General features: G+C 23.7%; 1 protein-coding gene across 1 annotated transcript in view; it reads right to left on the reverse strand.

Moving 5' to 3' along the window:
• LOC132928289 (acetylcholine receptor subunit alpha-like) overlaps positions 1–27,016 on the reverse strand; it is a 48,280-nt gene that overhangs the window by 18,411 nt on the left and 2,853 nt on the right. The window contains exons 2-6 of the mRNA XM_060992854.1: positions 17,076–17,190; positions 11,707–11,846; positions 4,112–4,156; positions 3,087–3,196; positions 2,825–3,005 (exon numbers count right to left, since the gene is read on the reverse strand). Coding sequence (XP_060848837.1) covers positions 2,825–3,005; positions 3,087–3,196; positions 4,112–4,156; positions 11,707–11,846; positions 17,076–17,130 — 531 coding nt within the window. The 5' untranslated portion in view covers positions 17,131–17,190. The remainder of the gene's footprint in view (positions 1–2,824; positions 3,006–3,086; positions 3,197–4,111; positions 4,157–11,706; positions 11,847–17,075; positions 17,191–27,016) is intronic.

Here is a 27,016-nt window from a genome sequence, read left to right on the forward strand (position 1 = left end):
CTTAGACATTTGTTAATATTACATTATTTTCAAACAGTTCAATTTATAAACGGACGTAGTTATAGTTTACAAATAATTTCTATATAGGTATTAAAATATATTTGATATAATAATTAATAGTACTTTTGAAAATATTAAATTATAATGCAATTAAATAAATTATAATATACATTGTTTTTAAAACAAATAAAATGCCTACATTTATCTGTATTATGTAATTTTCGGTAGTAAATTTTAACAACACAACTAATTTCAAACTAAGCTGTGTGCTTGTGAATTAGTAGTTCAAAACATGCCATTAGCAGATTGTTGTCAACTTTAACTGACGTCCGAGTTATATAACAAGGAGATTAATCTATAATAATATGTTGAATGCTATTTTTAGAAAAATGTTTGTTGAAATTGTTTGATAAATATATTAGGATATAGTCTGGATTGATTACTCTATTTATATCTAGCTTTCCTAAAGTTAATTAACTAGGTATTTAATATTTATTATATTATACATATAAATATTTTATACAAAGAGATATTTACAATCTGTGTTAGATTCACACAATAATATTATTATAGATGAGTATATGTCAATTATTTAATATACATTTTCACAGTATGAGAAGGAGGCCATCCAGTGATGGAAAAGAAAGATTAATATTATTTTTTTTATTAAAAATGTAAAATAAAATAACGTGTACAATAATCAATAATGTGGTACTATAAGTAATTATAATTTATAATAATAAACAACAATAAAAAGCGTGACTGGAGTGTAGTTACCCATAGATAATACCTCATTTAATTAATTATTTATGAATTTTAATTTAATAAATTGGGATTTCAGTAATTGCATTTTAACCAGCAAAGAGGGTTATTGCTACTTATTAAAAATAGAAAGGGCATATTAAATATTCCATATTTTTTAAGGGTTAGTTTAATTATTATTTAAAGCGTAGGTATACCGTTTTCCAAATAAACATGTATGTATATACTTTTTTTTTAATTCATACGATATAATCAGCTTAAACTTCATACTAATTAGCTTTACATCTTGTATAAATACGCGCGTAAAACTGTGTAGAAGTGGACTGACTAGACTTTTGAATTATGGGGTGCTATTAGTAAGGTGAAAATAGTTGTAGTCACTATTCAAAAGGGTAAATGTGTATAATACGAATGAACCTAAATTTCAAAAGGGTGGGTGCTAATAAACCAAAGTAATGCTACAAATTATTTGTGCCCAATAAAGTCAAATGTTATCTGGACGACTGTTAAACTATGCAAAATTCGCAAAACTAAAACAATATTAATAGTATATTCTATAAACTGTACGTGTATGCTTATATTAAAATTACTAATCTTAATCGACATTGATAAACTATAAATTATTAATTAATGGAATAATTATCGTTAAACTATGTTAACAATTAAATCGATTCAAACTATTGACTATTATGTTGCAAAGGCAATTAGATTACTCTTGTCTAATGTCACAAAAGCTTATCAGATAAACTTTAACATATTTATTAGACGCTGCCTTGTAATTTAATTATACAAACAACTTACAATTATTGGAAATATATCATTTAATATGATTGTAATATATAATATGTTTTCAAATAACTCAATATTATATTATACGTTGAACGCTTTCATAAATTTTAAGCTATATAGATAAAAAAAAATGTTATTTTTTTTCTTATTTTATTGCATAGATATTTACGTTACATGCTATACTCGTACTCAATTTACTATTTTAGTATTTTAAATCTTTAAAGTAGGTCTTTATTTGAAAACCCACGGATCACAAAAAGTAAAATTTTTTAGATTTAAAATTTTATTAGTTATTTATACTGTTTGTAGCATTCAATCGTTGTCAATAAATTATTATAAATGTATAGCGGTTGCTTTATTTAGACGACTAAACGAATCAAAAAGATCATTTAATTTTGTAAGAAACAATTAAACTATTGTACCTTTATACAAAACAGTGTAATTATTTAGAATAGTCATATATTTATTATGTTCAGTATTCATTTTTAGGTAGTTATTTGGTACATATATTTGTGAAATAATAAATTTGTTAGTTTCGTTCAAATTATGTTTTATTGATTCAAAGGCGAGTGATTAAACATTACAAACACGTTCCGGCGATATGGAACAAGAACTTTATGATCGAAACATCTGCGCTATGTAAGTAGGTAATTAACGAACTTTCTGCGTACCTCTTTACCGTCTTAACATTTTCAACACCGGTATTTGGTAGGGCTAAAGTTTAGAGGCAATCAAGTTTTCCGGAAATTGTGTAAAACCGCATCACGGATCTACCCTTCATTGGAGTAGATTGACGGCTATAAAAATAGCTACATATTGTAAGGGACAAATATCCGACATATTTATTTATCTGTGCCCATCTTACAATTTTATCACGTGACACGACCATGTATACCTAAATCGAAGAAATTCTAAATAAAACGAAACTTTTAAATAATATATATCCTATATAAAGTATTATATTTAGAATATTTACAGCTTAAATAATTCTATCGCTAAAAGTGGGAACCTATCTAATGGTTATTTTTAACTTGATAGTTAATTGATATATAATAGGTAACTGCCATACATAAATTGTGCGCAATACTAAATAAAATTACATATAGGTATTAGTTATTATTTATATCACATAATATCGAAATATCGAATGCAAGAAGAACATAATATTATAACAATTTTAAAATCACTGGTGAAAAAATGTATGCATCTGATTTACTGTTTAGTATTTTTTATTTCGTTAGTTTAAAAATAAAATAACTATGCAGTTTTTTACCTGGAAACCATCGTATGTCCACGAGCCAAATTTCATCACACACGTCTGTTCATCAAACGGGAAAAATTCTACATCTATTTCGCAGGAAGACTTGTAAATAGCAGGAGGTTTCCACTCGACCCGACCACTATAGTGAAGCATAGCCTTGGTGGCCAATGTTACTTCGAAATTGCCGTCAGCACTTTGAACAAATATAATACGCAGAGTTAATCATAAACATAATTATTATAAACTCTGTTAACATTGTTGCAAAAACAATTACTTGTTATAAAGTACAATATCTGGCCTCCAGACATGTTCAGACGGTACGTGTAACCCTTCAACACCACCATATTCATCGGGATTCCACGTCAACTTATAGTCATACCAATACTTGAAAAATAAGACAAACATTAGGTTACGTCATATTATTAATACACATTATAAAATATGCTAAGTGTAGTGTCTATAGATTTAATGCAATAAATTAACTTTGATATATTTTTAAAAAAAAACAGTAAATATTTTTAGAAGATCTAGTAATTTTACATCAGCATCAATGATCATTTGTTTCTGTGTATACTGACTAAAAGTAATTTAAATTAATATATATTTAAATTTCAGCGAAAATTACCTATAAATTATAAATATATATTATATTATATAGAAAATACGATAATATGATACGAGATTGATCTCGTCGTGTCATAACTTATTACAAAATAATGATATTTAAAACTTTATCGAGCCAAAATATTATTGATATAGCTGTGAATTAGTAAATCTAAATTCGCGTCGAATTTATAACTTTAGGATATGTCTGATACGGGGATTATGTTTATATGGTCCTTGAGAATGGGTATTTTAAATTTAAGCGATGATAAATCATCACACTTTATAAACGGTTTTGGGAGAAGCATTATTAATATATTAATATAGAGTTTATAAAACGATTTTAAAATGTTAAATGCTCATATAATTAATTTACAAGAAGATTTTCTGAATAAATTTAATATATCTAATAATAACTGTATAAATATGAAAATATGATGTTAAAAAAAACCATGTTTTTAGTAAAGTCAGATCATGTTCACTAAAGACTTCAAATTTAGGTTCTAGAAGTTCAAGTTCTAATTTATTATAGTGACTCGAACATTTATGAAAAAAATTCTGATTACTATTTTTAAAGCAATAAATTCAAAATCTAATTTAATGATGTAATTTAATACTTTCGTTTTATTATTATTATTATTATTATTATTATTTTTTATTTGCTTATTATAGTAAAATAAATTATTTTATCCTCACCTGTTCCACCCATAAGTTCGTCGTCATAATTTGGTTTTTTAGATTCTGTAACAAAAAAGTAAATATATTCAGTTAACACCTAAAAAGCGCTAAGTTTTTTGTATTTAAGCAGCACTTAAATATTGAATGTAGACTAAACACAAATATTAAGAAATTCGTTCAAACAAAACTTAAACTAAAACTAACAAAAACATGATTTATATATTATATATTGTTTACAAAACAAAATAAAGTATAATTCATTAATTCTTATTAAAAATATTTGATTTTATATTTAAAAAAAATCGTATCAAATATAATATATAGTATTTATGTACTCGTAGCAAGAACCCAATGTACGTATCTATTTATAATATTTATTTAATATATTTTGTTCTATGCACATTTAATTTTTAGTACATGTATAATGTTGGTAATTACAAGAATTTGTTTAAACAGCTTTGTGAAAGAAAAACACTCGTTAAAAATGAACTTTTATGTATAATTTTGAACTCGCAAAATATAGTTAAAAAAATAGTTGCACTATCTGTTTATCTGTTGTGCATATTTATTATATTAAACATACATAATACATTAATACACAATGACTTGAGATAAAATGTTTAAAAAATAATAATAAAATGCATAAAACGGTGATCTAATGTTTAATCATATTATTATCTAACGATAATAACATAAAGCATTAATATTCTAATACTTATATCGCAGTCTAGTACAATTTATTTATTTTAAATGTTTGAGATTTTGGCATTTCCCATTATTGCGTGGCATTTTACAATAATTTCTTGGTCCTATATATAATATGTAAGTACTTAGCGTGTTGTTATAATGCGTATATAATGTGTATATATAAATATACGAATGAAAATATCGATTACATGGCTCATTGTCGACTTATCTTCGTTACGATAAACATAATGTATAGTTTCCTTTCAACTTAAAGGGAAAATGGAAATTACACCGAAGTCTTTTTCATTTTTCAACAGGAACTACTTATACAATGTAATCACGATGGAAAAATACAAGATCCGTGAAATAGGCCTTCAAGAATAAAACTTGAAGATCAACTTAAATTGTATTTAAGAGCTATTACTACATATTTCTTACCATGTATAGTCACATATAAGCATCCCAGTATACGCTACAGTCACATAAGATAACTGCTAATAATAAAATAATATTCAGTTCATAATGTATACCTACATAAAATATTATATTATATTATACATTGTATTTTTCAAACAACATATTAAGTAATACACTAGTAACTTGTAACTTTTCAACAGTTTATTCCATGAAATTATAAAAATAATATACCTATCTTTTAAATGTGTGTAAAAATCTCAATATGGAAAACATAGTTTAACATGATAGGCCTGGGTAGACATGTGGGCACTAGTCTCGTTTCGTGTAACTCGGAGCATGATAATGATGTCGTGTTGTGATATTTAATTTGCATGTATCCAATGTTAATATATATATAATAAAATGTATATATAAATCAGTTTGAAAAACTGCTAATACAGTCGATTAACATCTCTCGACGTATGTATTTTTTTACGTTTACAAAAACTACTGAGAAAACTAAAATCGATCCCTTCAAAGTACTAGTTAGATTAGGTTTGTGACCTTTGTAACAGGTGATACAACTTCTTCTCCACAAAAAAAATATTTAGAGAAAAAAATACAAAAAATATATTATAACCCATTAATATGTATTGAATATTCCTTATAAGTTTATCAGAATCAAAATTCAAACGAATATAATGTTAGATAATTGTATCATAGTCATATTAATTTAAAACTTGATTAAAATATTTGTATTTTATTTGTATTAATTTATTAAGCACATACTAGTTACACATATTTATTCTTAAATAATTCAAACTAGACTTAATATTTTTAATTATTTGTCAATAAAAATGTATTATTTAGATACCTAGTGATCTTATATTATACAATTTCAAATTTAAAAAATAAATACATTACAATTGCAGAGTAGTACATAACAATTAGTAATACATTCAAAAAAAATAGATTCACTTTTATAATATACAATATAATGTATATTATTATTCAGAGTGAAATAAATAGTGATAAATTGTTGGTGGATGAGAAATATTAGGTAATATATATATAGATGAAAAAATATTAATTTTCTATTTTATACTTAGCAAGTTGTATTTAATCATAAATTCATAACAAAGTTAGTACATAAATTATTTGATCTTTCCAAGCAGTTTGATACAATATATTATATTGTAATTTTCACTGCATCATTAAATTATTATGCTTGTCAGTTGTTGTGAAAAATAACAGAAAGGTTACTCATCAGTTTGGAGACTCGACAACTATTCTTGATTATAGATTACTTCAATAATACATAATCATTAGACCGTATTTTTAGCGCATATTAGATCTATTATAAAATAGAATCGTCATTTCAGTATTTTCTTTAATGCTTTGAATTTATAGTAAAAAGGTAAAATTAAATATATTTATATATATATAATATTAGTATTTTTTTAAGATCTGAAACGAATTGATTTTACGTTTATAGAATTCGTGTTAAATATTATACAAATTCAATTTTACCACAATCATACATAGTACTTATTGTTTTTTTAGATTTTTAGGGTGAGAAATATTTTAATCCTCGATGATATTATGTTTTTTCAGACTAAAACTTTTAAAGCAATAAAGTAAACCTGATAATGTTTTACATATTACTCCTAAAAATAATTTACGGTTGTATTGCATTCCTTACAAGCATACCTTTTTTAGAATTACATATAATTTATAGTAAGAATGACTGTACAATATAAATAATTATAAAATAGTTTCTGTTAACAATAAATTACTTTAACATTGTATCAAAAATATTTTAAAATTCAATAAAAAAATAAAATAAGTATGTCTATTTAAATAATATACATTACGAGATCATGACATCTTAGTTTCAATAATAGTTAATTGGAGTGTCAATGAGTCCATCAATAATATATTATTTTTCTTGTATGCACCTTATATATTTTTTTTGATTGTAAGTTTTAAATATACTTTAAAGATTCTACTTTTATCAAAGAATAGTACAAGAATCATTAAGACAAATAAGCTATACAAAGTAAATAGAGTTATTTTTTTTAACGTAAAGTTACATCGTTTAATTGTTTTACGAACAACAATGCGATACTTCAATGTAAATTTACATCAACGATAATAATACCTTAGATAATACCTAAATAATTGGCTAAATCAAAATAATTGAGTTGTTAAGAGTTAGTTTCAACATATTTTAAAATTAATACATAGAATTATTAATGAATAATGAATAATTAATTCATTTCATATAGGAATAATCATTTCAATAAATGAATCTTGGTTTTTACACAAAGACAATATTAATTGTATGTGTTCCATTATAAAGAATGCCATGTATCTATCTTACGTAAACATATATAATATAACTAATGAGAAATATATTTATTTATTTTTAGATATATAAAAACAATATACTGGTTTTTACTTGGAACTTTAAATATTTTTATCATTCACATGAAAAATAACAATAAAATATTATGTATATTTCATAAATATATATATATAATATTCATTGTTTTTTTTTATATTAAATCTACTTTATATCGAAATCAGCGATTTTAAAACATATTTAATTTATGGCGCATTATTAAATCAGCTGCTCCAATTTCTATAACAATTTTATTCTTTTCAATAACAAGTTCTGTGAAGTATTATAAGTCCTAATAATAAAAATTCTGTTCGTTCACCAAACAGAGGTAAAACTATCCACACTAAAATAAGACACAAATTTATAATTTTTTATATTTGATCCTTTTATTTGTGCTTTGTAAATAATCATATTTTAAGTAATAAATAATAATATTATATTTGTAGGTTATTTAAAATATTTTTATGGCTCGAAATTTTCATGCACGCTCTTTGGAAAATAATTACCTTTTCATTATTATTTTAGATTGCATAATACAATATCGTATCTAGTAATTTCTAGTAAGCTCAAGACTTCGTTAACTTATTTAGTTAATAAATATTTTACTTATTGATTAAAATGTTTTAATTATCAATGAGAATCAAAAGTGTCATAAACTCTATTTTATCCGTTTATTATCTTACTTTTTTGAACAATATATATTTTAAATAATTAAAATAAACATATTTTTTAAAACTTTCAAAAAGGCAAGGAAATTTTTTTTAATGTTTCTAGGTAGGTACCATTAATATCGTTAAAAAGTAATTAATTATTTATTGTTATATATTCTTATCTGATATGAAAACATAATAGTTTTATATTGTTGATAATTTTGTTTTTGTTTATAAACATTTAAACAGATGTATAAGCGTTATCGAATTTTGTTAAAACTTTGTCGTATTTGATGCGATCGCGTTTAATAATTTATATAAAGCAATTTTCTAATTCTCTGTAAACGTAATTAACTTAAATCCAAAATAAACGATAAGGAAATACCATTTTTCTTCAAGTAGATTAAATAGGTTTCCCCGTATTAAATTTAATTTTTTTAATACTTTTATATGACAATAATAATTAGAGTTTATGATTATTATTTTTTAATCATAACAAAATCGATTATGCACGTTGTTGATTTATCCTCTATTGCAATTTACCAGTACTTAATAATTTAATAAAAACAGAAATTACTTAAAAAAAGACCCTTTATCAAATTATGTACCAACAATATTATGTTACAATTTCTAATCTATTGGTGTAAGTTTATAAAACTTTAAGAGTGCTCCTTCTTTTATGTTGATAAATATAAACAAAATTGTATCAAATAGTATACTAACTATACTAACTAGAAAAATACACTTTTATAAATAGATAGCATAGACTAATTAAAAAACATTTTATATTTAACCAGTAATCCTACTTACATTTTTCATCTTTTTCCTTATCTTTCATAATGTTATAGATAATTATTCTTCATTTCTTGTAAGTTGTCTTCTCTATATACTCGTAATATTATATTAGCATTAATAGCGTATCGTTATGATTATTAAGTATTAACTGTAGTAAACTGTTTCAACTTTAATTCGTACTTTTATAATATCTTGCTTTTGTTTTTCAAAGTTTCATCTTTTAAGACTTATGGTGTAATTAAATATGTAATTGTTTAAAAGTTATAACTATAATACAAATTATTATTCCTTTTGTTTTAAGCTCTTTCAAAGGTTTTATTTATTGGTTGACAGAAATAAAATTTAAATGGTGTAATACAACTTAAAATAAAAAGGTGAGAAAGTGGGCACCACTCTACTGTATAGGTACAGTAGGTGTCGAGTGAGTTACTTTAATGGACGTGTTAAATTTGAATTCAATGATAATGTATCATTATATGTAAAAAAAAAAAATGATTTTGAACAAAAATGATTTGTCAGTCTATATTTCATAATATGTTATTTGATATCACTATTAGGTAAAATAATTTATTTTACTATTAAAATGATAAATTTAAATACATTTTGTTATTTGATATCGCTATTAGGTAAAATAATTTATTTATAATAGGTTGAAATACATTTTTCTGAAAATATTTAGTTTGAAAATATCATTATTTGTTTAAAATATAAAATTATAACAATATAAAAACTTATATTTATACCTTAATCATAAAACATACACATTTAAAATAGATTTTAATTTGCAAAAGAATTTACAAATGTTCGTGATATTGATGAATTCTGTCAAAATATGAATTTAAAATGCTTAAACATAAATTTAGGCTTTTAAATACTAATATTTTCATATATCTTTAAGAAACACTCATATGGGAACTTATATTAACATTTATAAGCATTATTACCTAGCAAATAATTTGTTATTGATAATTATATATACATAAAAAAAAAAAAATGAAAAATGAAAAATGTCTATAAATAACTCAAAAGGATAGGAATATTTCAAAAATACTGTTCATATAATATAAATTGATGATATAAACATAACGAGTGAAAATTTCAAGTACCTACAAATATTAGTGTTTGATTTACGCTAAAAAAAAATTGGTTTTATCGAAAACTGTACCTATTTACATTTTTCCTTAATTTTAAATTTGTTTTTCGAAATATTTAAATACTGGTAATTTTTAATTATGACTTCTTTAAAGTACAAATTATATCTAATTTTCTATTCAAATCCACCAATAAATTTTAAAATCGAATAATTGTTTCGATTATTATCTTGTATAGAGTATACACTATATTATACAGACACAAAAAAAATATATTGTACAATCGATACATTCATCGTTCTGCTCACGATTTGAAATCAATTAATTATTTTTTATTAATTATCTATTTTTACTAAGTTTAATAAATTATTTTTTTTTCTAGCCTTTTTTATTCCATCTTTATTTAGCAAATAAATCATGATTTACTATTATAGTCTGTAATACAATTTTGATTCGTCTTCTTCTTCTGTCTCTTTTATTATTACTGTATTTCTAAAAAAAATCTGCAATATTTTAATGCAATATTTTTTATTATCTAGACATTATTCTACACATATATTTTTTTATCTTAATGTTTTTGATAATAAAATAAAATATACTATCATGTATTTTTTTTTTTATTATTAACTGTAAGTTTGTTACATTAATTTTACTTTTTTTTCATTTTTTTATGATTTGTGGAGTAAAATTAGTTATTTTTATAACTCCTAAATATTTTACATTCATTTTTATTTTCAATATTATAGAAAAACCAATTAAATTTAAATGAATAATTGTCACCATTAGCATTTATTATTAATATAAAATAATTGAACAAAGTTTGTTTATTTATTACCTATATTAAATTGATCTTCCTTAATTTGTATTTTAATATTAAAATTAAAATTATAAAGTAAATTATAAAACATAATTATTTTTATTTCATTTAAATTTTTCGAGGAATTTAATTTCTAGACTAATTATTTTGTTTATATTTTATCTTACCATTATTCACGGACATTCTTGTTTATTATATATTATAATAAAAATAAAAAAAATATTTGTGTTTCTTTTATAATTAAACTTATATGGGTAATTATTATTACAGCTGAATTTAACAAAATATTTTATGAAATTCAGATTTAAAGAATATTAAATTATTGTTGGATAAATAAAAGAAAAATGAAATATACCTACTATTTATAAAATATATATAAATATATAAAATGGTTGAATAATCAAAAAAATCAAAACTACTACTTAAATTTCTATAACTACCTATTATTATTACCTATTATGTATACTATTATTTTTTTAAACCCAAATATAGTAAAAATGTTTGAACTCTCGTGCAATTTACTAATATTTTACGATTTTATACTTTTGTGCTTTGTTTAATATAGTGCCGTTATTTTACCAAAGCATTTAATCATACTTACATATTATCAAAAATAGTTTTCAAAATATATAAAAAAATAGTCAAATTTTTAGTTTTTATATCATTACAATTAATCTACCCATTTGTAAATCAAGTACTTTATTAATTTAATTGTTCTAGATTTAAATTACGAGTATAAGATTATTATATTGATGATTTTTATTGTAACTTACAATGTCGATGAGCTGTGATAGTTTGAGCTTAATCCGTACTGGTAGCGGATCAGTATTGTTGAGCACAGGCCTTACAAGCTTATTGTAATTTGATAATAGGTCGTCGTATAGCCTTTTTGCATCCGGATTCATTGAACATCCTAAGATAATAGAAAATTTATATTTAAAATTAATCAATAAAAACTGTATACAAAGACAAATTATATCAATAGTAGGTATCTACTATTAAATAATAATTACTTTTATTAAATAGAATTTTATTTTATACCAACACAATTCTCAAAATAATTTTAATGATATAGATTAGAGTGGGCCAACCTTTTTTATTCCACTGACCAATTTATATATTAGAATAAATATGGTGAGTCAAAAAAAAAAGAAAAGATTATTTGATTATTCGAGAAAACCTACTTCTAATCGCCACAGATTATTATTTTTCTTATTAGTACAATACTACGACCAATATAGTGTACACTGTAAAATGATTTTTGTACATCGTCGATTTGGCACTACTAGATATGTGCATCTTATAGCAATTTTTAAATTATGTTAAAAGTTCTTGTGTTCCAAGAGATATACTATACAACAGTATATATTCAACATTATTTACTCTAATAATATAATTTAATTATCTGCCCAAATAAAAAATTTAAATATTATTGTGCATGAATAAAAATTGTTAGTCAATGGTCCAGATACCATAGCTTGTCTTAATAATAATATAACATTTTAACATTTATTAATCTATCAACATTTAAAAAATATTTAGCTAAACCTATTATAAAATCCAAAATAAGATAAAATAAAAGTTGAATATTCGATGTTACTATATTTAATTTAACACATTATAACAGAAAATCGATTTATTTTCCATATAAGTATTCTATTGTAATCTAGTGTACATTATATGACGTATCCATTCAGATTTTTTAAATATTAAAATTTTTTTTTTCATTATTATGGTTCGAAAAATTATAATGATTTAATAAAAAATACATATAAAAGGAAATAATAAACAAATACATTACCATTAAAATGCATAACAATTATAATTAAAAATAATAATACATTCAATAAAAAGTATTGATAGAATATTAATTAAGAGGTTACTATATTATAGATAAAATATGAGAAACTTAAGCACTTAAAAAAAATTTCATCAATAACTTAACATTGCGTTAACCCGAGTATAGCAAAATGTGACCTAGATAAAATAATTGTCTTTACTACTGTATTCTGTGATTTCATTATCATAATTATTAGTTATAAGTTATAATAAATATAATACTTTAATATTTGGTTTATTTTTTTTTTAATTATAGTAAAAATATATTTTATAAAACTTTGAATATCTGCTTTTTTGGGATGCGTTTTTGATATTATAATATTATACGTAATTTTGATTATAACCATCCAGTCTCTTAACTAAAAATGTGGAATGTGGGTACAGCTCTACTGTGTAGTAAGTGTTGAGTGGGTCACAGTAATTAATGTGTTAAATTTGAATATTTTGATATCATTGTATACGAAAAACAATTCTGAGTGGGGACGATCTATCAGCCTATATATTATCACTAAATTTAATTTGTGCTTTTTGATATTGCTATTAGGTTAAGAATTTTATTTTATTATTAGTAATAAATAATAATAGTTATACTGTAGTCTAAAATATTGTATTTAAAAATATCATTGAGTAATTAAAATATAATAATGTACAAAAAAGATTTATGTCCACATATATTGTCCAATATATTTGAATTAAAACAAAATTATTACTATCGTTGTCCGTTTTTCATCACACTGCGATTATCACAGTGTTTAAGTATGTAATTTCACCCTAATTTAAACTTTAAATGTCTAAAAAAAAACCTGTGTTCTTATATTTTTTTACATATTTTGTCTCAGTATGTAATACTTGTGAGAAATATTACATTACATTTCCAAGTGTTAGGTATAAAAATTACACGTTGTATAAATTTTCAATGGCAAAGCAATTTGCAAATTTTCATGATTTTGACGAATTTTATAAAAATTTGAACTTCAAATACTTATAATAACTTTGTCTATGTATTTTAAATATTTTTAAAACAAAAATTCATGTGAGGTCTTGAAATAAATTTTCAAGAATTTCGACCAAACAAATAATTTTTTATTCGTAATTTCTAAATAAAAATCTATAAAAGGCTCAAATAAATCAAAATATTTAGAAAATTATACTATCTGTAGGAAATGCTAGTGTAAACATTCATTAAAAATCTAAAGTTGTAAATTTGTTTAGAGTAAACTAGATTTGCGTATAAATATAGGTTTTTCTTTATTTTGATTATTTTGAAAGTACTAGGAATTTCGACCTCTCTAAAGTACAAACTAGAACTAATCTGCTATCCAAAATCACCTTAAAAGTTAAAAAACAAATCGTTTTTTCGATTATTTATGTAATCAATACACAATAATTATCTTGTTTTTCAAAAAAAAAAAAAACATACACATCATTATAAAATCAATACATTCGTCATTCTGTTCAGTATCTAAAACACATAGATCGAGTTTTCAATTGTTCACATATCGTAAACGGAGACAACAAATGTTGAGCTGACATCCTTTTGATTAAAAACAAAAAATACGCACAGCAGTATTAAAAGTAGGTATAAACGTTAATTAATGGACACATCTTCGATGCCATCTTAGTTTGAATTTATAGTGCTTCCTTAGAATTCGTTAAAAAGTTATCGGTGGTTTTCCATTTCGTAAAGAAATAACCGATGACACTAAATTATCTTTCTAACATCAACTATTCAACAAACATGGTATTTAAATGATACATTTAACTAAGTACGGTACAATAGGTATATATAAGAAATTCTACATTTTAAACAAGTCACGAGAAACAACAAATAATCAAACAAAAGACAAAATTGTAAAAGTAAAAAAATTATTTTTTTCGTTTTGAATCTAAAATATTTCAGTAAAATACAAAACTTATAAATTGTCCTTATTACACTGCAAAATAACTCGATAACGTATTGTTCAAATTGCCATTTTAATTCAAAATGAATTTGAAAAATTATCTAGTAAATAATTTTCTGTATAATATGGTCTTTGAGGTATTTTAAAATTCTAAAAATAAAATGTTGAACCTGATTGAAGAAAAAATAGGTTGATCGTGATTGGTGAATCACACTGTATATATAGAAGCAGGTAAATAAGTACTTACTAGTTACACGTAACACATTTTATATGTTGCATCATTGGTATCAATTACACAGTATACTTATTGCAGTAACTGGTAACGTATACTTCCGTGTCACCTGATATAGTGTTACCCGTGGCCCGTGGGTGTCATATCGTTGGCCAGTAAAGAAATGTCTACACTACTAGTATTGGAATGGTGCATCAGATATTAACAGCAATTTAAAATTTTGGTTGTTCAAAACCCCATTAGTCGCAAAATGATGGAACGAATGTACACTTGAACGAGACGGTTCGATAAAATCCCCTATGTTCGGTCTGCACCCCCGACCAGGAACCGCCCACCCGATGGTGCGTTTATTTGGCCGAGAAAATAGTTTTCAGGATTCTCGTATATTATACTGCTAAAGCAGTAGATTGAGTAGTCGAGAAATTCATTATGCCCCTTCTATTTTTATGAAACCGTCTAAATTATTTTTCCACCCTCTCGGCCAAAAAACCGAACAAAAGGTTCTTCTCACGAATTTCCTATTATACGCCAACTTCACATGATCACGCATCATTACGGAAATCGTTACTATATAATATACTAGTATACTACTTATACTTTTTTGAGATTATTTAATATAATATTGTGTTTTTATCATTATTGTTATTATTAACGGACCTATACTTGCAAAGTAAATCACCTAGACATAATTATGTAGTGAAATTAAATGATAAAATAATTTAATCTGTTAAAAATAAAGTATTCATTTAAAATGTATTACACTTAAATGTAAATTTAAATATGTAAATATTATAAATATTATAAATATTGTAAATTAATTACAGAACTTAATATTTCATTTTGTATATTGCATATTAATTGTATTTATATTCAATATTTTAATAATTTCTTAAATTATAACGTAATATTTTATAATAAATTATAAATAAATCGTCTTGAATTAATGAGTGCGTAAAAATGTACTCCCATCATATTTTAAACGAACATTAATCGTGTTAATAATATTCCATATGAAAGGATACATGGATAATAAGGATAATAAGGATAATAGGAATAACAAGGATAATAAATATGCCAAGATGTTTTATTTTATGTTGGCACTGATGATGACAAAATTCCCTAAATAAAGTATCTGGGTTATATATTAAGTGTTTCAACTTTCAAATCAATATTTTAAATTTTATTTGAAACAAAGATTGTTTACTCTGTCATTGGTTATAAGTTATAACATTAACGACTGATTCAAGAAATTTAATGATTTAAATTCAATTATCTATATCTAAATATAAATAATTTAATATTACTTAGATAGACCATACTTATAATTTATAAAATTACATATTAATGTATAAATTGTTTTATTATTATTATTATTTAATTAATTAATTTTTTTAATATAGAAGATGATTTTTTAAAGTAATATTCAGATAATAATCCATTGATTTATGTAAAACGTGGTATTCTGTTCATCTTTATTTTTATTTTTTTATTAAATCATATATTTAATTTCTAAATTAAATATGCATATAATGAAACCACTATAATTTTATTATATTTTATGGTTAGTATTATAATTGAACTATAATTAAATATTATAATAAGAAAACTAAAATATACTTTAATAATAAAAATTGCATAATAGTCTGATGAAAAATGATAAATTTAATCGTGGTCCAGGAGGTTATTAAAAATTTTAGATTATTATTATATGGATAATTTTTCAAAAATATTATATTTAAGCTTCAAAGTATTTCTGAAAATATTTGCATTACAATTTGTAGTAAGTAATAACTTATTATAGTAGTACTTATAAAATATATAAAAATATCTATCGACCAATATTGGTAAAGTTTGTCAACTTAATAGGTAAAAATTTTAAATACATAACCTAATGAATATCATTGTATTTATCTATAAGAGTCTATTTGTATGTTTTTCTATAATTTGTTAAGCGCAGTATATGGATAATTTTCTAACACAAACAAATTACATACTTTCTACAAGGATGAACAGTTACAGAATCTAAAAATAAACTTGGGTACTTAATGTTATATTATATGAAATATCCAGGGAATTTTGTAAATATTAATTTTTGTTATTTTTATTTTATCTTAGTTTACTTTTAGCAATACAATAAGTTTTAGTCAATCAGATAATTTATTTAACTTACCGGAAATTATGACGAGCATGATGCATAATATTATGGCGCCGGCCAACGTCTTCATTTTTCGGTGACCATATCAAAGGTCACAGCATGAGGTTGTACAATCGCATTTTTTCTGAAACTTATAAATATATTTATTTTGGTATAGATTCTAAAATTACATATGGAATTTAATATTTTATACTTCTTTAGATAATACATAGTTGTATAGATATAAACTGTTATTGAACTTTTACTATGGTTATATATGAAAATCTTAAACTTTTAAGTTTTAATATTATCAAAGTTGAAATTTTTAAATATATTTGTAGAAAAACAATGCTAACGTAATCTTGAATTGAAAAATAATATATTGAATAATATTATAGAGTATATATTAAATATTTCATGCAGATGATTAAATTGGTCTTATAACATACTAATGATTCAATACAATAATCGATATAAAAAATTTTCAAAAAATTTTACAATAAAAGAATAACGATTAATGTTTTAAACTTAAGTTATGGGCTACCTATGTCAATATTTAATATACACCTTATGCATTAGTCTTAATATTTAATTTTTCATCATAAACATCTATTTAGTACGTAATTAAATGCGGAATACTTGAAACTACCCTTTTTTATTGAATCGTCTTAATGCCCATTAAATTCGCATTAAGGTTTTAAAAAACATACCTAGCTACTAGCTATTGCAAACAGTCTGAAAAATGAAAACATAAACCATCTGGTACCTTCATTTTAATGAAAGGAAAATAAATAAGTACAACAAAAATCTTTTAAAAAATGTTCATTTTTTTTTTCAATAAGTAAAAAAAGTTTGTGAAATGTATTAACAAACCATCACAATCACACGTCTAGTTTGAGCTGTAGGTAATTAACATATAATAATATTAATAATATTATATAACTTAAAATCATTCTACAATAGAGTGAGTGCATATTTATTTTTATTAATTTTCATTATATAATATCGTGAAACTTGTTTTCTACAAGTCTATTGTGGTTAGTAAACAATAAATAAAACAATAATTATATTTTTTTGTTTACATAATATACCAAAATTAACCAATAGTTGAAAACCGTATAATTATTAGTCATTTAAGAACTGTTCTCGGTCGTTGAACTATAACAACTATATATTATCTGATTCGGCGTTTGATATTATAAATAATTCTAGTTATTTCCTTAAGCGACTAATTCCATACATGAACCCTCTAGTCGTTTCATTTTTATCGAACGACTAATTATTAGTGGTTTTTAGTAATTGACTCGAATAAAAAAAACAAGACTACAGAAAACATCTATATAGTTTTGAGTACCTAAACGTTTCTTAAATTGGGTTTTAACTTTTAATTTATAAAGTTAGAAATGGAATTTATATTGTTATGTGAAACCGATTATATTGCTCGTAGAACTTTTTTTTAGAATGTTTTTAGGAATATCATGAAAAACGTGTCTAATATGTTAATAATGGATCATTGGAACTTTTCCTTCTAGACATATTATCCAGGAACATATAAAAATACAAAAATATTTCTTATTTATCTATTTTTTAAATAATGAATTGAAAAAGTATATTAGAATAATCATATTTTAGTTGATAAATATTCAATATGATATTGTTTTAAGTGACATTACGATAGTTGTCTAACTTTTTAGCGTTTCCAAAATCGCCTAGTAAAATTTTTATACCTATCTCAAATCAGTATATTATATTTTATAAAATAAATAGTAAAATTTATCACAAGTTAACAGAAATAATTAATCAAATTAATACAGAAGTTTTTTATTCAATTCAGGGTTCTAGAATTTTGAAAGATATCTAATATGTGTCTACTAGGATAAGTTATGTTGATGTGTGAGTAAGTACTTACTCAATAATCTTTAATAATATCCATATCAACAATGTTTAAAATTATAAAATCAAACAAATTGTATTATCAAGTCGTAATATATGGACACTAGTTGCAGAAATGTAAATGTCTGTATGATAAGCGGCAGGAAATTAAAGACCCTTAGATCTGCGTCTGTGAGTAGTGTGAGATATGACTATAAGATTTGTATATTTTATTATAATATGTTTATAATAAACACCTGATTTACATAAGTCTAAATATCTATAAATTAAAAATATAATTAGATATAGTTGACAGTTGTTATTTGTTAATATTGTAATCAAATCTTATCTGAATGAGAAAAATTCGAGAAATCATGGTAACCTATGTTATTAAAAAATGAAAATATTGAAAAAATGATTAAAATTTAAAAATAAATAAGGTTTTAAGTCAAATGTACATTTACAACGTAAATAATATGAATTTAAAATACTTGTATTCAATGGTTTTAACTTTTATAGAATATTAACATATGGAAATTTTATTTCTATTTACGGTACATTTATCATGAAGGAAAATAAGAACTAAAACTAAGCTTTAGCCACCCAGCGTAGGTATAGTGCCGCAATTTATGATTTCTAGATTTGCGCTAAGTAATTTGATAACGTACATTACGTACTGGTATAGGAGATAGGACGGTGTTATGTACGCATAATATGCTATTATAGTGGTAATATAATGATAATAATCAAGATGTTCATAAAAATGTTGAAACCTATGGAATACTGGAATTTGGTCTCCTATTACTGACTTGCATTAGTGTCAATAATATTCTGGTGACTGTAGTAATTAATTTCATTAAATTGAAATTATTGTTAAAAAACTTATCCAATAAAAATGATTGTTTAGTAAAAAAAAACACACGCGTTAGATGGTGTGTTGAAAGCGTAAAATCAAAAGGCAGCATTCATTACAGTATAGTCTTATAGATCACGGTATAGTATTGGAAAATCAAAAGTTTTGTATTTTTCAGTAGGTCTCGTTGTTATTGCCCATTTCTTATAAAATGATGAAGATTGATTTGTTTGACTGTACGTCTCTTATTCCGTGACAATTTATTTCTCACGCCCCTTATTCCCGTCGCTATAGGACAGCTTGCGTGTAACCACCCCACGCAGATTGACATGAATAAAATGCCACGGCACTACCTCATCTAACATTCTATTTTATCTCATCCGTACGCCGTATAGTATTTCGACATATTTCGTGTTCGCGGAACATCGCTTAATACATTCATTGATTTTTGAGTAATGAACAGAGATACATTTTTTTCAGATAAACTAAAAAGAAAAAGAAATATATAGTAAATACCTAAATGCTATAATATAAACGTAGTATAAATATTATATAACTTTATTTTGTTATAGATACATAATAAACCCAAGGTCGTTTGGAACAAATAATAAATTGCATTCTGTATGGAAGTAAATTACCTTTCTGATCTAGTAGATACAATTATGTATTAATAAAAGTTTCAACAAATCTTCAAAATAAAATAAAAACAAACTCGTTTGGAGAAAACCCTTCCGAAAGTAGATTATTATTTAGCTATATTCTCGTATCATATTCTATAACCTACGATAATATAGAATCCGGTTCCACTGGCTATGTTCTTGTAATCGTATATAATTCAAATATATCTTATAGGCATAACAAACTTCCGCTTCTTACAATATACAACAACAATTTAAAAATTACATTATATTATATTAATAATATACAAATATATTATCATAGGCCCGAGAACAAAAATCTTATTTTACCGAGTTTATGAGAGACGAGGGTAGATACTTTTCAAATAAATTTAAATTATACTTTCAAAAATATACAACCACTTTATTTGTCTCCATAAAAATAAAAATACGTTTGTATATTATTATGTCGAGAGATACGAAATTGTCATCGAAACATCCAATATATTATTTAATTTTAATTTATTATTGTTCACCGGCGAACGGTCGTGGGGCTTTTTTCCTGATCAGTAACATCGGCGTGCATGCACCGTGTATTTGCATACCGTTTTGAATAAAACAGTTATCATGCCAGTCAAAGGCAATTCAAGCAGTGATTTAGGTGGCACTTAATTGAATTGCTATACTGCGATACCAGTCTATACTGTGTTGCTGGTGCGCAGTTACAATACAATAATATTATGCATAGTAGACGTGCCCTGGTCGTGATCACGAGTTGAGATAGGCTTCGTATAATCATTATTATACTATTGTGGCGAATAACAGTGAACTTACTAGATATTTTATAACTTTAATTTGTAACTTTAATAACTCCTCCTTTTTTGATATGTTTTTCTTTATCGTTGAAAATTAAATTTTATTATTTACATACAAATTATATACTATCAGTGTAATGCAAAAGTTATCAAGATTATATTATTATTATATTATTTACGTTTTATTATATATTTTTTAATTGTTAAAACATCATAATTATTTTATTATTTTCAATTAGTCACTTTTTGCACGTTGACAACTTAGTTGTAATGTAGTCATATAAAAATAGACTGAGTAAAAAAATATAATAATTATAAAGTTATACAGCAAATTTAAAATTAAAAAATTAAATTATAACAAATGTAAAAAAATGTATTACTTTTTTGCGTGATGACAATTATATAAAAATAGAATATTTAAGTGAACACAACACATAGTTTAGATAGTCAATGCACAATGATTATACAAATTTGAGAATAAATTACTATTGTTATCATTGTTATTACTGTATCAAGAGTAAAGGCATACCGCTTTTTAGTCGTAGTTAATAAATCATCAAAAACCACCTATACATCTTTGTTTAAAACCGTAGGCTGTAGAATGAAAGTATTCTCTTTGTTAACCCCGGAATTCGTATATTATTATTAAATTATAATATAAAATATATCACGTGGTTATCGTTTTAAAATAACTTCCCAAAGGTATAACTAGAATCTTATTTTTAGAACGACTGTAACTCTTATATTTTTTCTTTATTAATCTTTATGAAAATTTTCCCATACCTTAATCTAGTAGTTTATATAATTTCAAATGGCTCGTAATAAAAATAATTTCACAATAATATTTGTATGTATAAAATTTATATTAATACAAAATGTCTGTCTTTAAAGGTTTACAACTTTGTATTTACAATATTACATCATCAGAGTCCTACTTAAGAATTTTGAGGCCTAGAACTATTTTTTTGATGCGGTCCTTAACCTAAATTATAAATTCATTTTTTTTTATTATGATAATGATTTTCATTGTTTTTATCAACATTTTCACAAATATCCTTTTTGGAATATATGATTTGGTCGTAATTTAAAATAATAGCTTTAAAAAATTCTTCGCGACACTCCCATCTGGTATTATTATTATTACTTAACAATTTTAAAACGATTATTTTATTTTTCATCTGTTTTCAAACCTACTAATAGTAAATTTCACCTACGTGTTGAAGGTACAAATAATAAATACAATTTTCAAATAAAACCAAAAAAGTGTATTGCTTCTAAACAACATTAATTATCAAACACTAATTAAATAATAATTTAAGATTCTGTAGTAAAAGTGGTACTTTAACAGATTTACTCATAATTAATTTAATAAAACCAAATTAATATTTGGGGGCCTGTAATTATGTCGGGGCCCAAAGCTACAGCCCTTATAATCTCCCCTTTAAGTAGGGCTCTGTGTATAATAGTTTTTTGATAAATTTACAATATTACAATCAAAACTAAGATTAATAAATTTGGAAACCTGATTAAATTTGAGAAACGGTCTTGTAGTAAACTTGTTATTAACCAATCATTTATACATCTCATTAAAGAATTCATTTTTCATGACTTAATATTCAATAAACAGTTTCCTCTTGTAGACTACTGTATCATTATCTGGCTGCGCCTAAATATATAACCTACATGGCTAAACAAACGTATTATTTTACGATTACGCTTTACTAGATACTAGAACACAATGAAATCGTTTTTAACTGTTATAATACGTATATTGTATACCATACATGCAACAAAGTATTCAGCAAAGTTCAATAATCACTTGTTTATTTTTCAACCGTTATTTTCTCAACAAAGTAAACGCTATTTTCACAAAATCAATACAAAATAATAATAATATGTTGTATTTATTCTTCATAAACAAAAACATTTTAATATACTAAGTGATTTTTTGAACAATAAACACATGAAAACTTCAATAGATTCTGAAAAATTCTATATGACGAAGCAGAATATATTTCCAAGAATTTTTATGAATAAAAATCAAATTTCTAACAAGTAGTATATTATTTATAACTTATTAATATTTAAACTTATGATTACAGTTTTATAAGTCAACACAGCAACACACATCATATAAACTACAAATATTGGTCCACTACAACTAATGAATAATAATAAAAAATATTTTGTGATTTTTTGTTATTTTTAAATTTTATACTTGAAACTTGAAAATGTTATACAAGATTCCTCATAATAATTTATTCATATTGTAATAAAACAAAAGGGAAAATTAGGCAATCATTTTACTGTATAGTAAGTATTTAATGTATCTCGTCAATGAGTAAGTCACTGTAATGGGTTTGCTATAGTTGAATTCAATGATAACTCATTGTATATTAATATATTAATAATTATATAGGTACTCGTTTAATTTCTTTTACTTTTAGTAATAATATGATATAGGTTCAAGGTTGAAATAATTTTTTCAAATAATTTTTAAAACTACCGTGTATAGAAATAATATTTCAATACAAATATTTGATAACAATTTTAATTATTTACTTCCATTATTTTATGATTTAAAGCAAAATAAGAAAAATTAATTTTTTCAAAAACTGTTTTTGGAAAAAATTGACTGTTTATCCTTACTTATACTCTCCCCACCCACTAATTATTTTTCAAAATACAAGGTAATTTGAATTTTTACTTTTCAAAAATTCTAATTAGGTTCAATTTGCTATCAAAAACCATCCCTCATAGTTGAATATCGTTTAATACTATAAATGGTGTACGCACACACAGTGGCGTAAATTGGGCTAAATTGTTAGGGTTGCAATCAGTTTCTAGGTTAGACAGACTTGTGGGGGGCTTTGCCCCCCACACCCCCCCTAAAATATTTTATTTTATTCTAGATTTAACATTACAAGTACATAAATTCAACAAAACTATTTTAACCTTAAACACATATTGTATCTATTGGCAATTAGTATTATGAATATACGCTATAAATAGGGTATATAATTACTTACTGTCAATAAAATATTTATAATTTTCTTAAACAATATATGAGTACATTAAAAAAAAACAATTTTTTTATTTTATAAAATTTATATTTTAATAACAGCTGCCATTTATATTTTTTGTGTAATATAATACCTAATACAATATAATATATATATATACATTATAGGTAGATTTAAAATATTAGTTGGTTTTTTACTGAGGGAATAATATCATTTACTGCAGTAGTAATCGGCGGCCTCTACATTCTGCGGCAGCACTGAATTTTTCTATTACTAAATCTTTATCTATAAGAGATGATCTTTCACGTTCAATTTGCAAGATTCCAAGACTGTTTAATCTTGATTGTCCCATTGTGGTTCTTAAATATGTTTTTAACCTACGTAAACAAGAAAAACTTCTTTCGCATGATGCGGAGTTAGTTGGTATAGTAATAAATAATTGTATCAAACTTGTTAATGTTGGAAATCCAGCTTTATAATTTTCTGATGCAATGAAATTGATTTTTGATTGCACATTACTTTGATTATGTACAGTTTTATACATCCTATTTAAAATTTTTGTTTCTGCTTTAAGATTATCCTCATCAAAACCATACATTTTATTTATTTCTTTAAAAGAATTATTATTTGGAGTATCATTTAAGAGTATGTCTTGCATACAGTTTAAAATATATAAATTATTTTCTTCAAACCTTTCACTCATGTCATTTATAATATTATCCAGAACAGCAAAATATATATTTATTTTATAATGTTTATTTATGGTAGTATTTTCAACCTCCTTCAATCCACCGCCAAGTTTAGCTGGTATTTTGTAGTTTTAATATAATATAAATCAGTAATATATTTTAATGGCTACTCTTAACTTAATGTATACTAAATATGTGTACTAAAGACTAAACAATTATATGAATTTAAAGTAAAAATAGACACTTACTTTTGACTTCGATACTTTTATAAGAAATTTGTCCATTGTAGTAAGTACTTAATTTTAAGTCGATCACGAATAAGAAATAACAAGTGTAAAAATTAAATTCATGAATAAAACAAACAAATAGTAATTTTAAACTATGAAACACGTTTTCATTATCAGCTACCATTGAGACTCGAGTCGGCCGATCACAATAAATATACATATTGGTATAATAATAGAAAATTATTAATAACAAAATTATAAATAAATGTGGAAAGGATATAGTATAATAATAATTCCAGTGCTTCAAGACAACGTTAAACATTGGTTCTCAAAATATAAATTAGTTAGTTTATTATTATATTGATATTTCAATTTTTTGATAATTGAAATCGTAATTTTTTGGAGTCGCAAAAAGATACTCTTGCGACCCTATGATATTTTCAGGGGTTGCAAGTGCGACCCCGTGCGACCCCCAGTTTACGCCACTGCGCACACAGAAATAACACATACACACATCATATTGTAAAATTAATACATCGACCGCTCCACTCAAAATCTAAAAGTTAAAAATTAACAAATTAATTTTGTATCAAAGATTGAAGTTAAAATGTTGACTACATTGGATATTAAAATGTAAAGCAGCGATTTCATCTCGAACAATTTTCGTTACTATTTGTTGTAATTTCATAAATATTAATCGTAAAAAATTGAACATAGGTATTTCCATTTTATCTTTTGAAAAAAATTGTACATGTAAACGAAAATATAGTTATTATGTTTTCATTTAAAAAATATTTATCGTAGGGACCTCAAATATTTTTCCACTACCCATAAGTATTATTTATTTATTTATTTATTTATTCACAGTAAATTTTTTAAAATAATATAGATTAATTTTAAGCTATTGGTACTATTATACCAGTCATCGAACTAGGGTTGGTCAATATTGACTTATAAGTTATAAGTTAATAAAAATAATATATTATAATAATTGTATAATATGAATGAATATTTTAGGAAAAATATGTTGTACAACATAATTATAAAAAGTAAATTACAAACAATAATATAAATTAATATAAAATAATGTTGAAAATAAATACCGACAAACTGTTTGAACTAACCGAATTAAATTTATCATTATCAAATTCAATACATTATTTCCATGTTTAGTTAGTAACCTATACTCAATAATGAAGTAGAGTCGAGGTCAACTATATAGCAGAGCAACTTCCTTGGTTTTTTCATTAACTCATGTGTTAAACTTTCATAGCCAATAGTAATTTGTCTGTATATGTTAAATGTTTATAACAAAAAACTATATGTTTAAATTCTGTTTGAATCTTCATATTTGTATATACATACGAGTATATTACACAATATATACTATATAGGTCTTCTAAAAATTTCTAAGTATATCATTAAATATCTAAACATTTTAAGACTTTATACAAAGGAACACTTGGACTGGAAAATTTGCATTCATGTTAAATAATACGTAACTAAATAATATATCTGAAATATATCCTTTAAGTAAATTGAACAAAAAACATGAAATAGTTTTCAGATAAATTATAAATCACTCAGAAAGTCTAACAAGAAAAATGCATTTAGTAACGAAAATGTGTAAATATTATTATACATAACTGTAAAATAATGAAGTACTTAATTTCTTGATGTTATAATTAATTACCATTTATCACTGTTAAATAGAATGATTGCAGTGATCTGTTAGTTATGTTTATGAATTATAAGTTACAAGCAAAGATCTTTGATACGTTTTTTTTATCTTTTAATATTTAATAATTAGTATCTTTTTTCTAGATTTTTTTTTTACTTTGTATGTTTTGGCGTTCAGATACTAGAATTTAATTAAAATAA

Source organism: Rhopalosiphum padi, chromosome 4 (assembly GCF_020882245.1).
Source record: "Rhopalosiphum padi isolate XX-2018 chromosome 4, ASM2088224v1, whole genome shotgun sequence".
In the NCBI taxonomy this organism is placed as follows: Eukaryota; Metazoa; Arthropoda; class Insecta; order Hemiptera; family Aphididae; genus Rhopalosiphum; species Rhopalosiphum padi.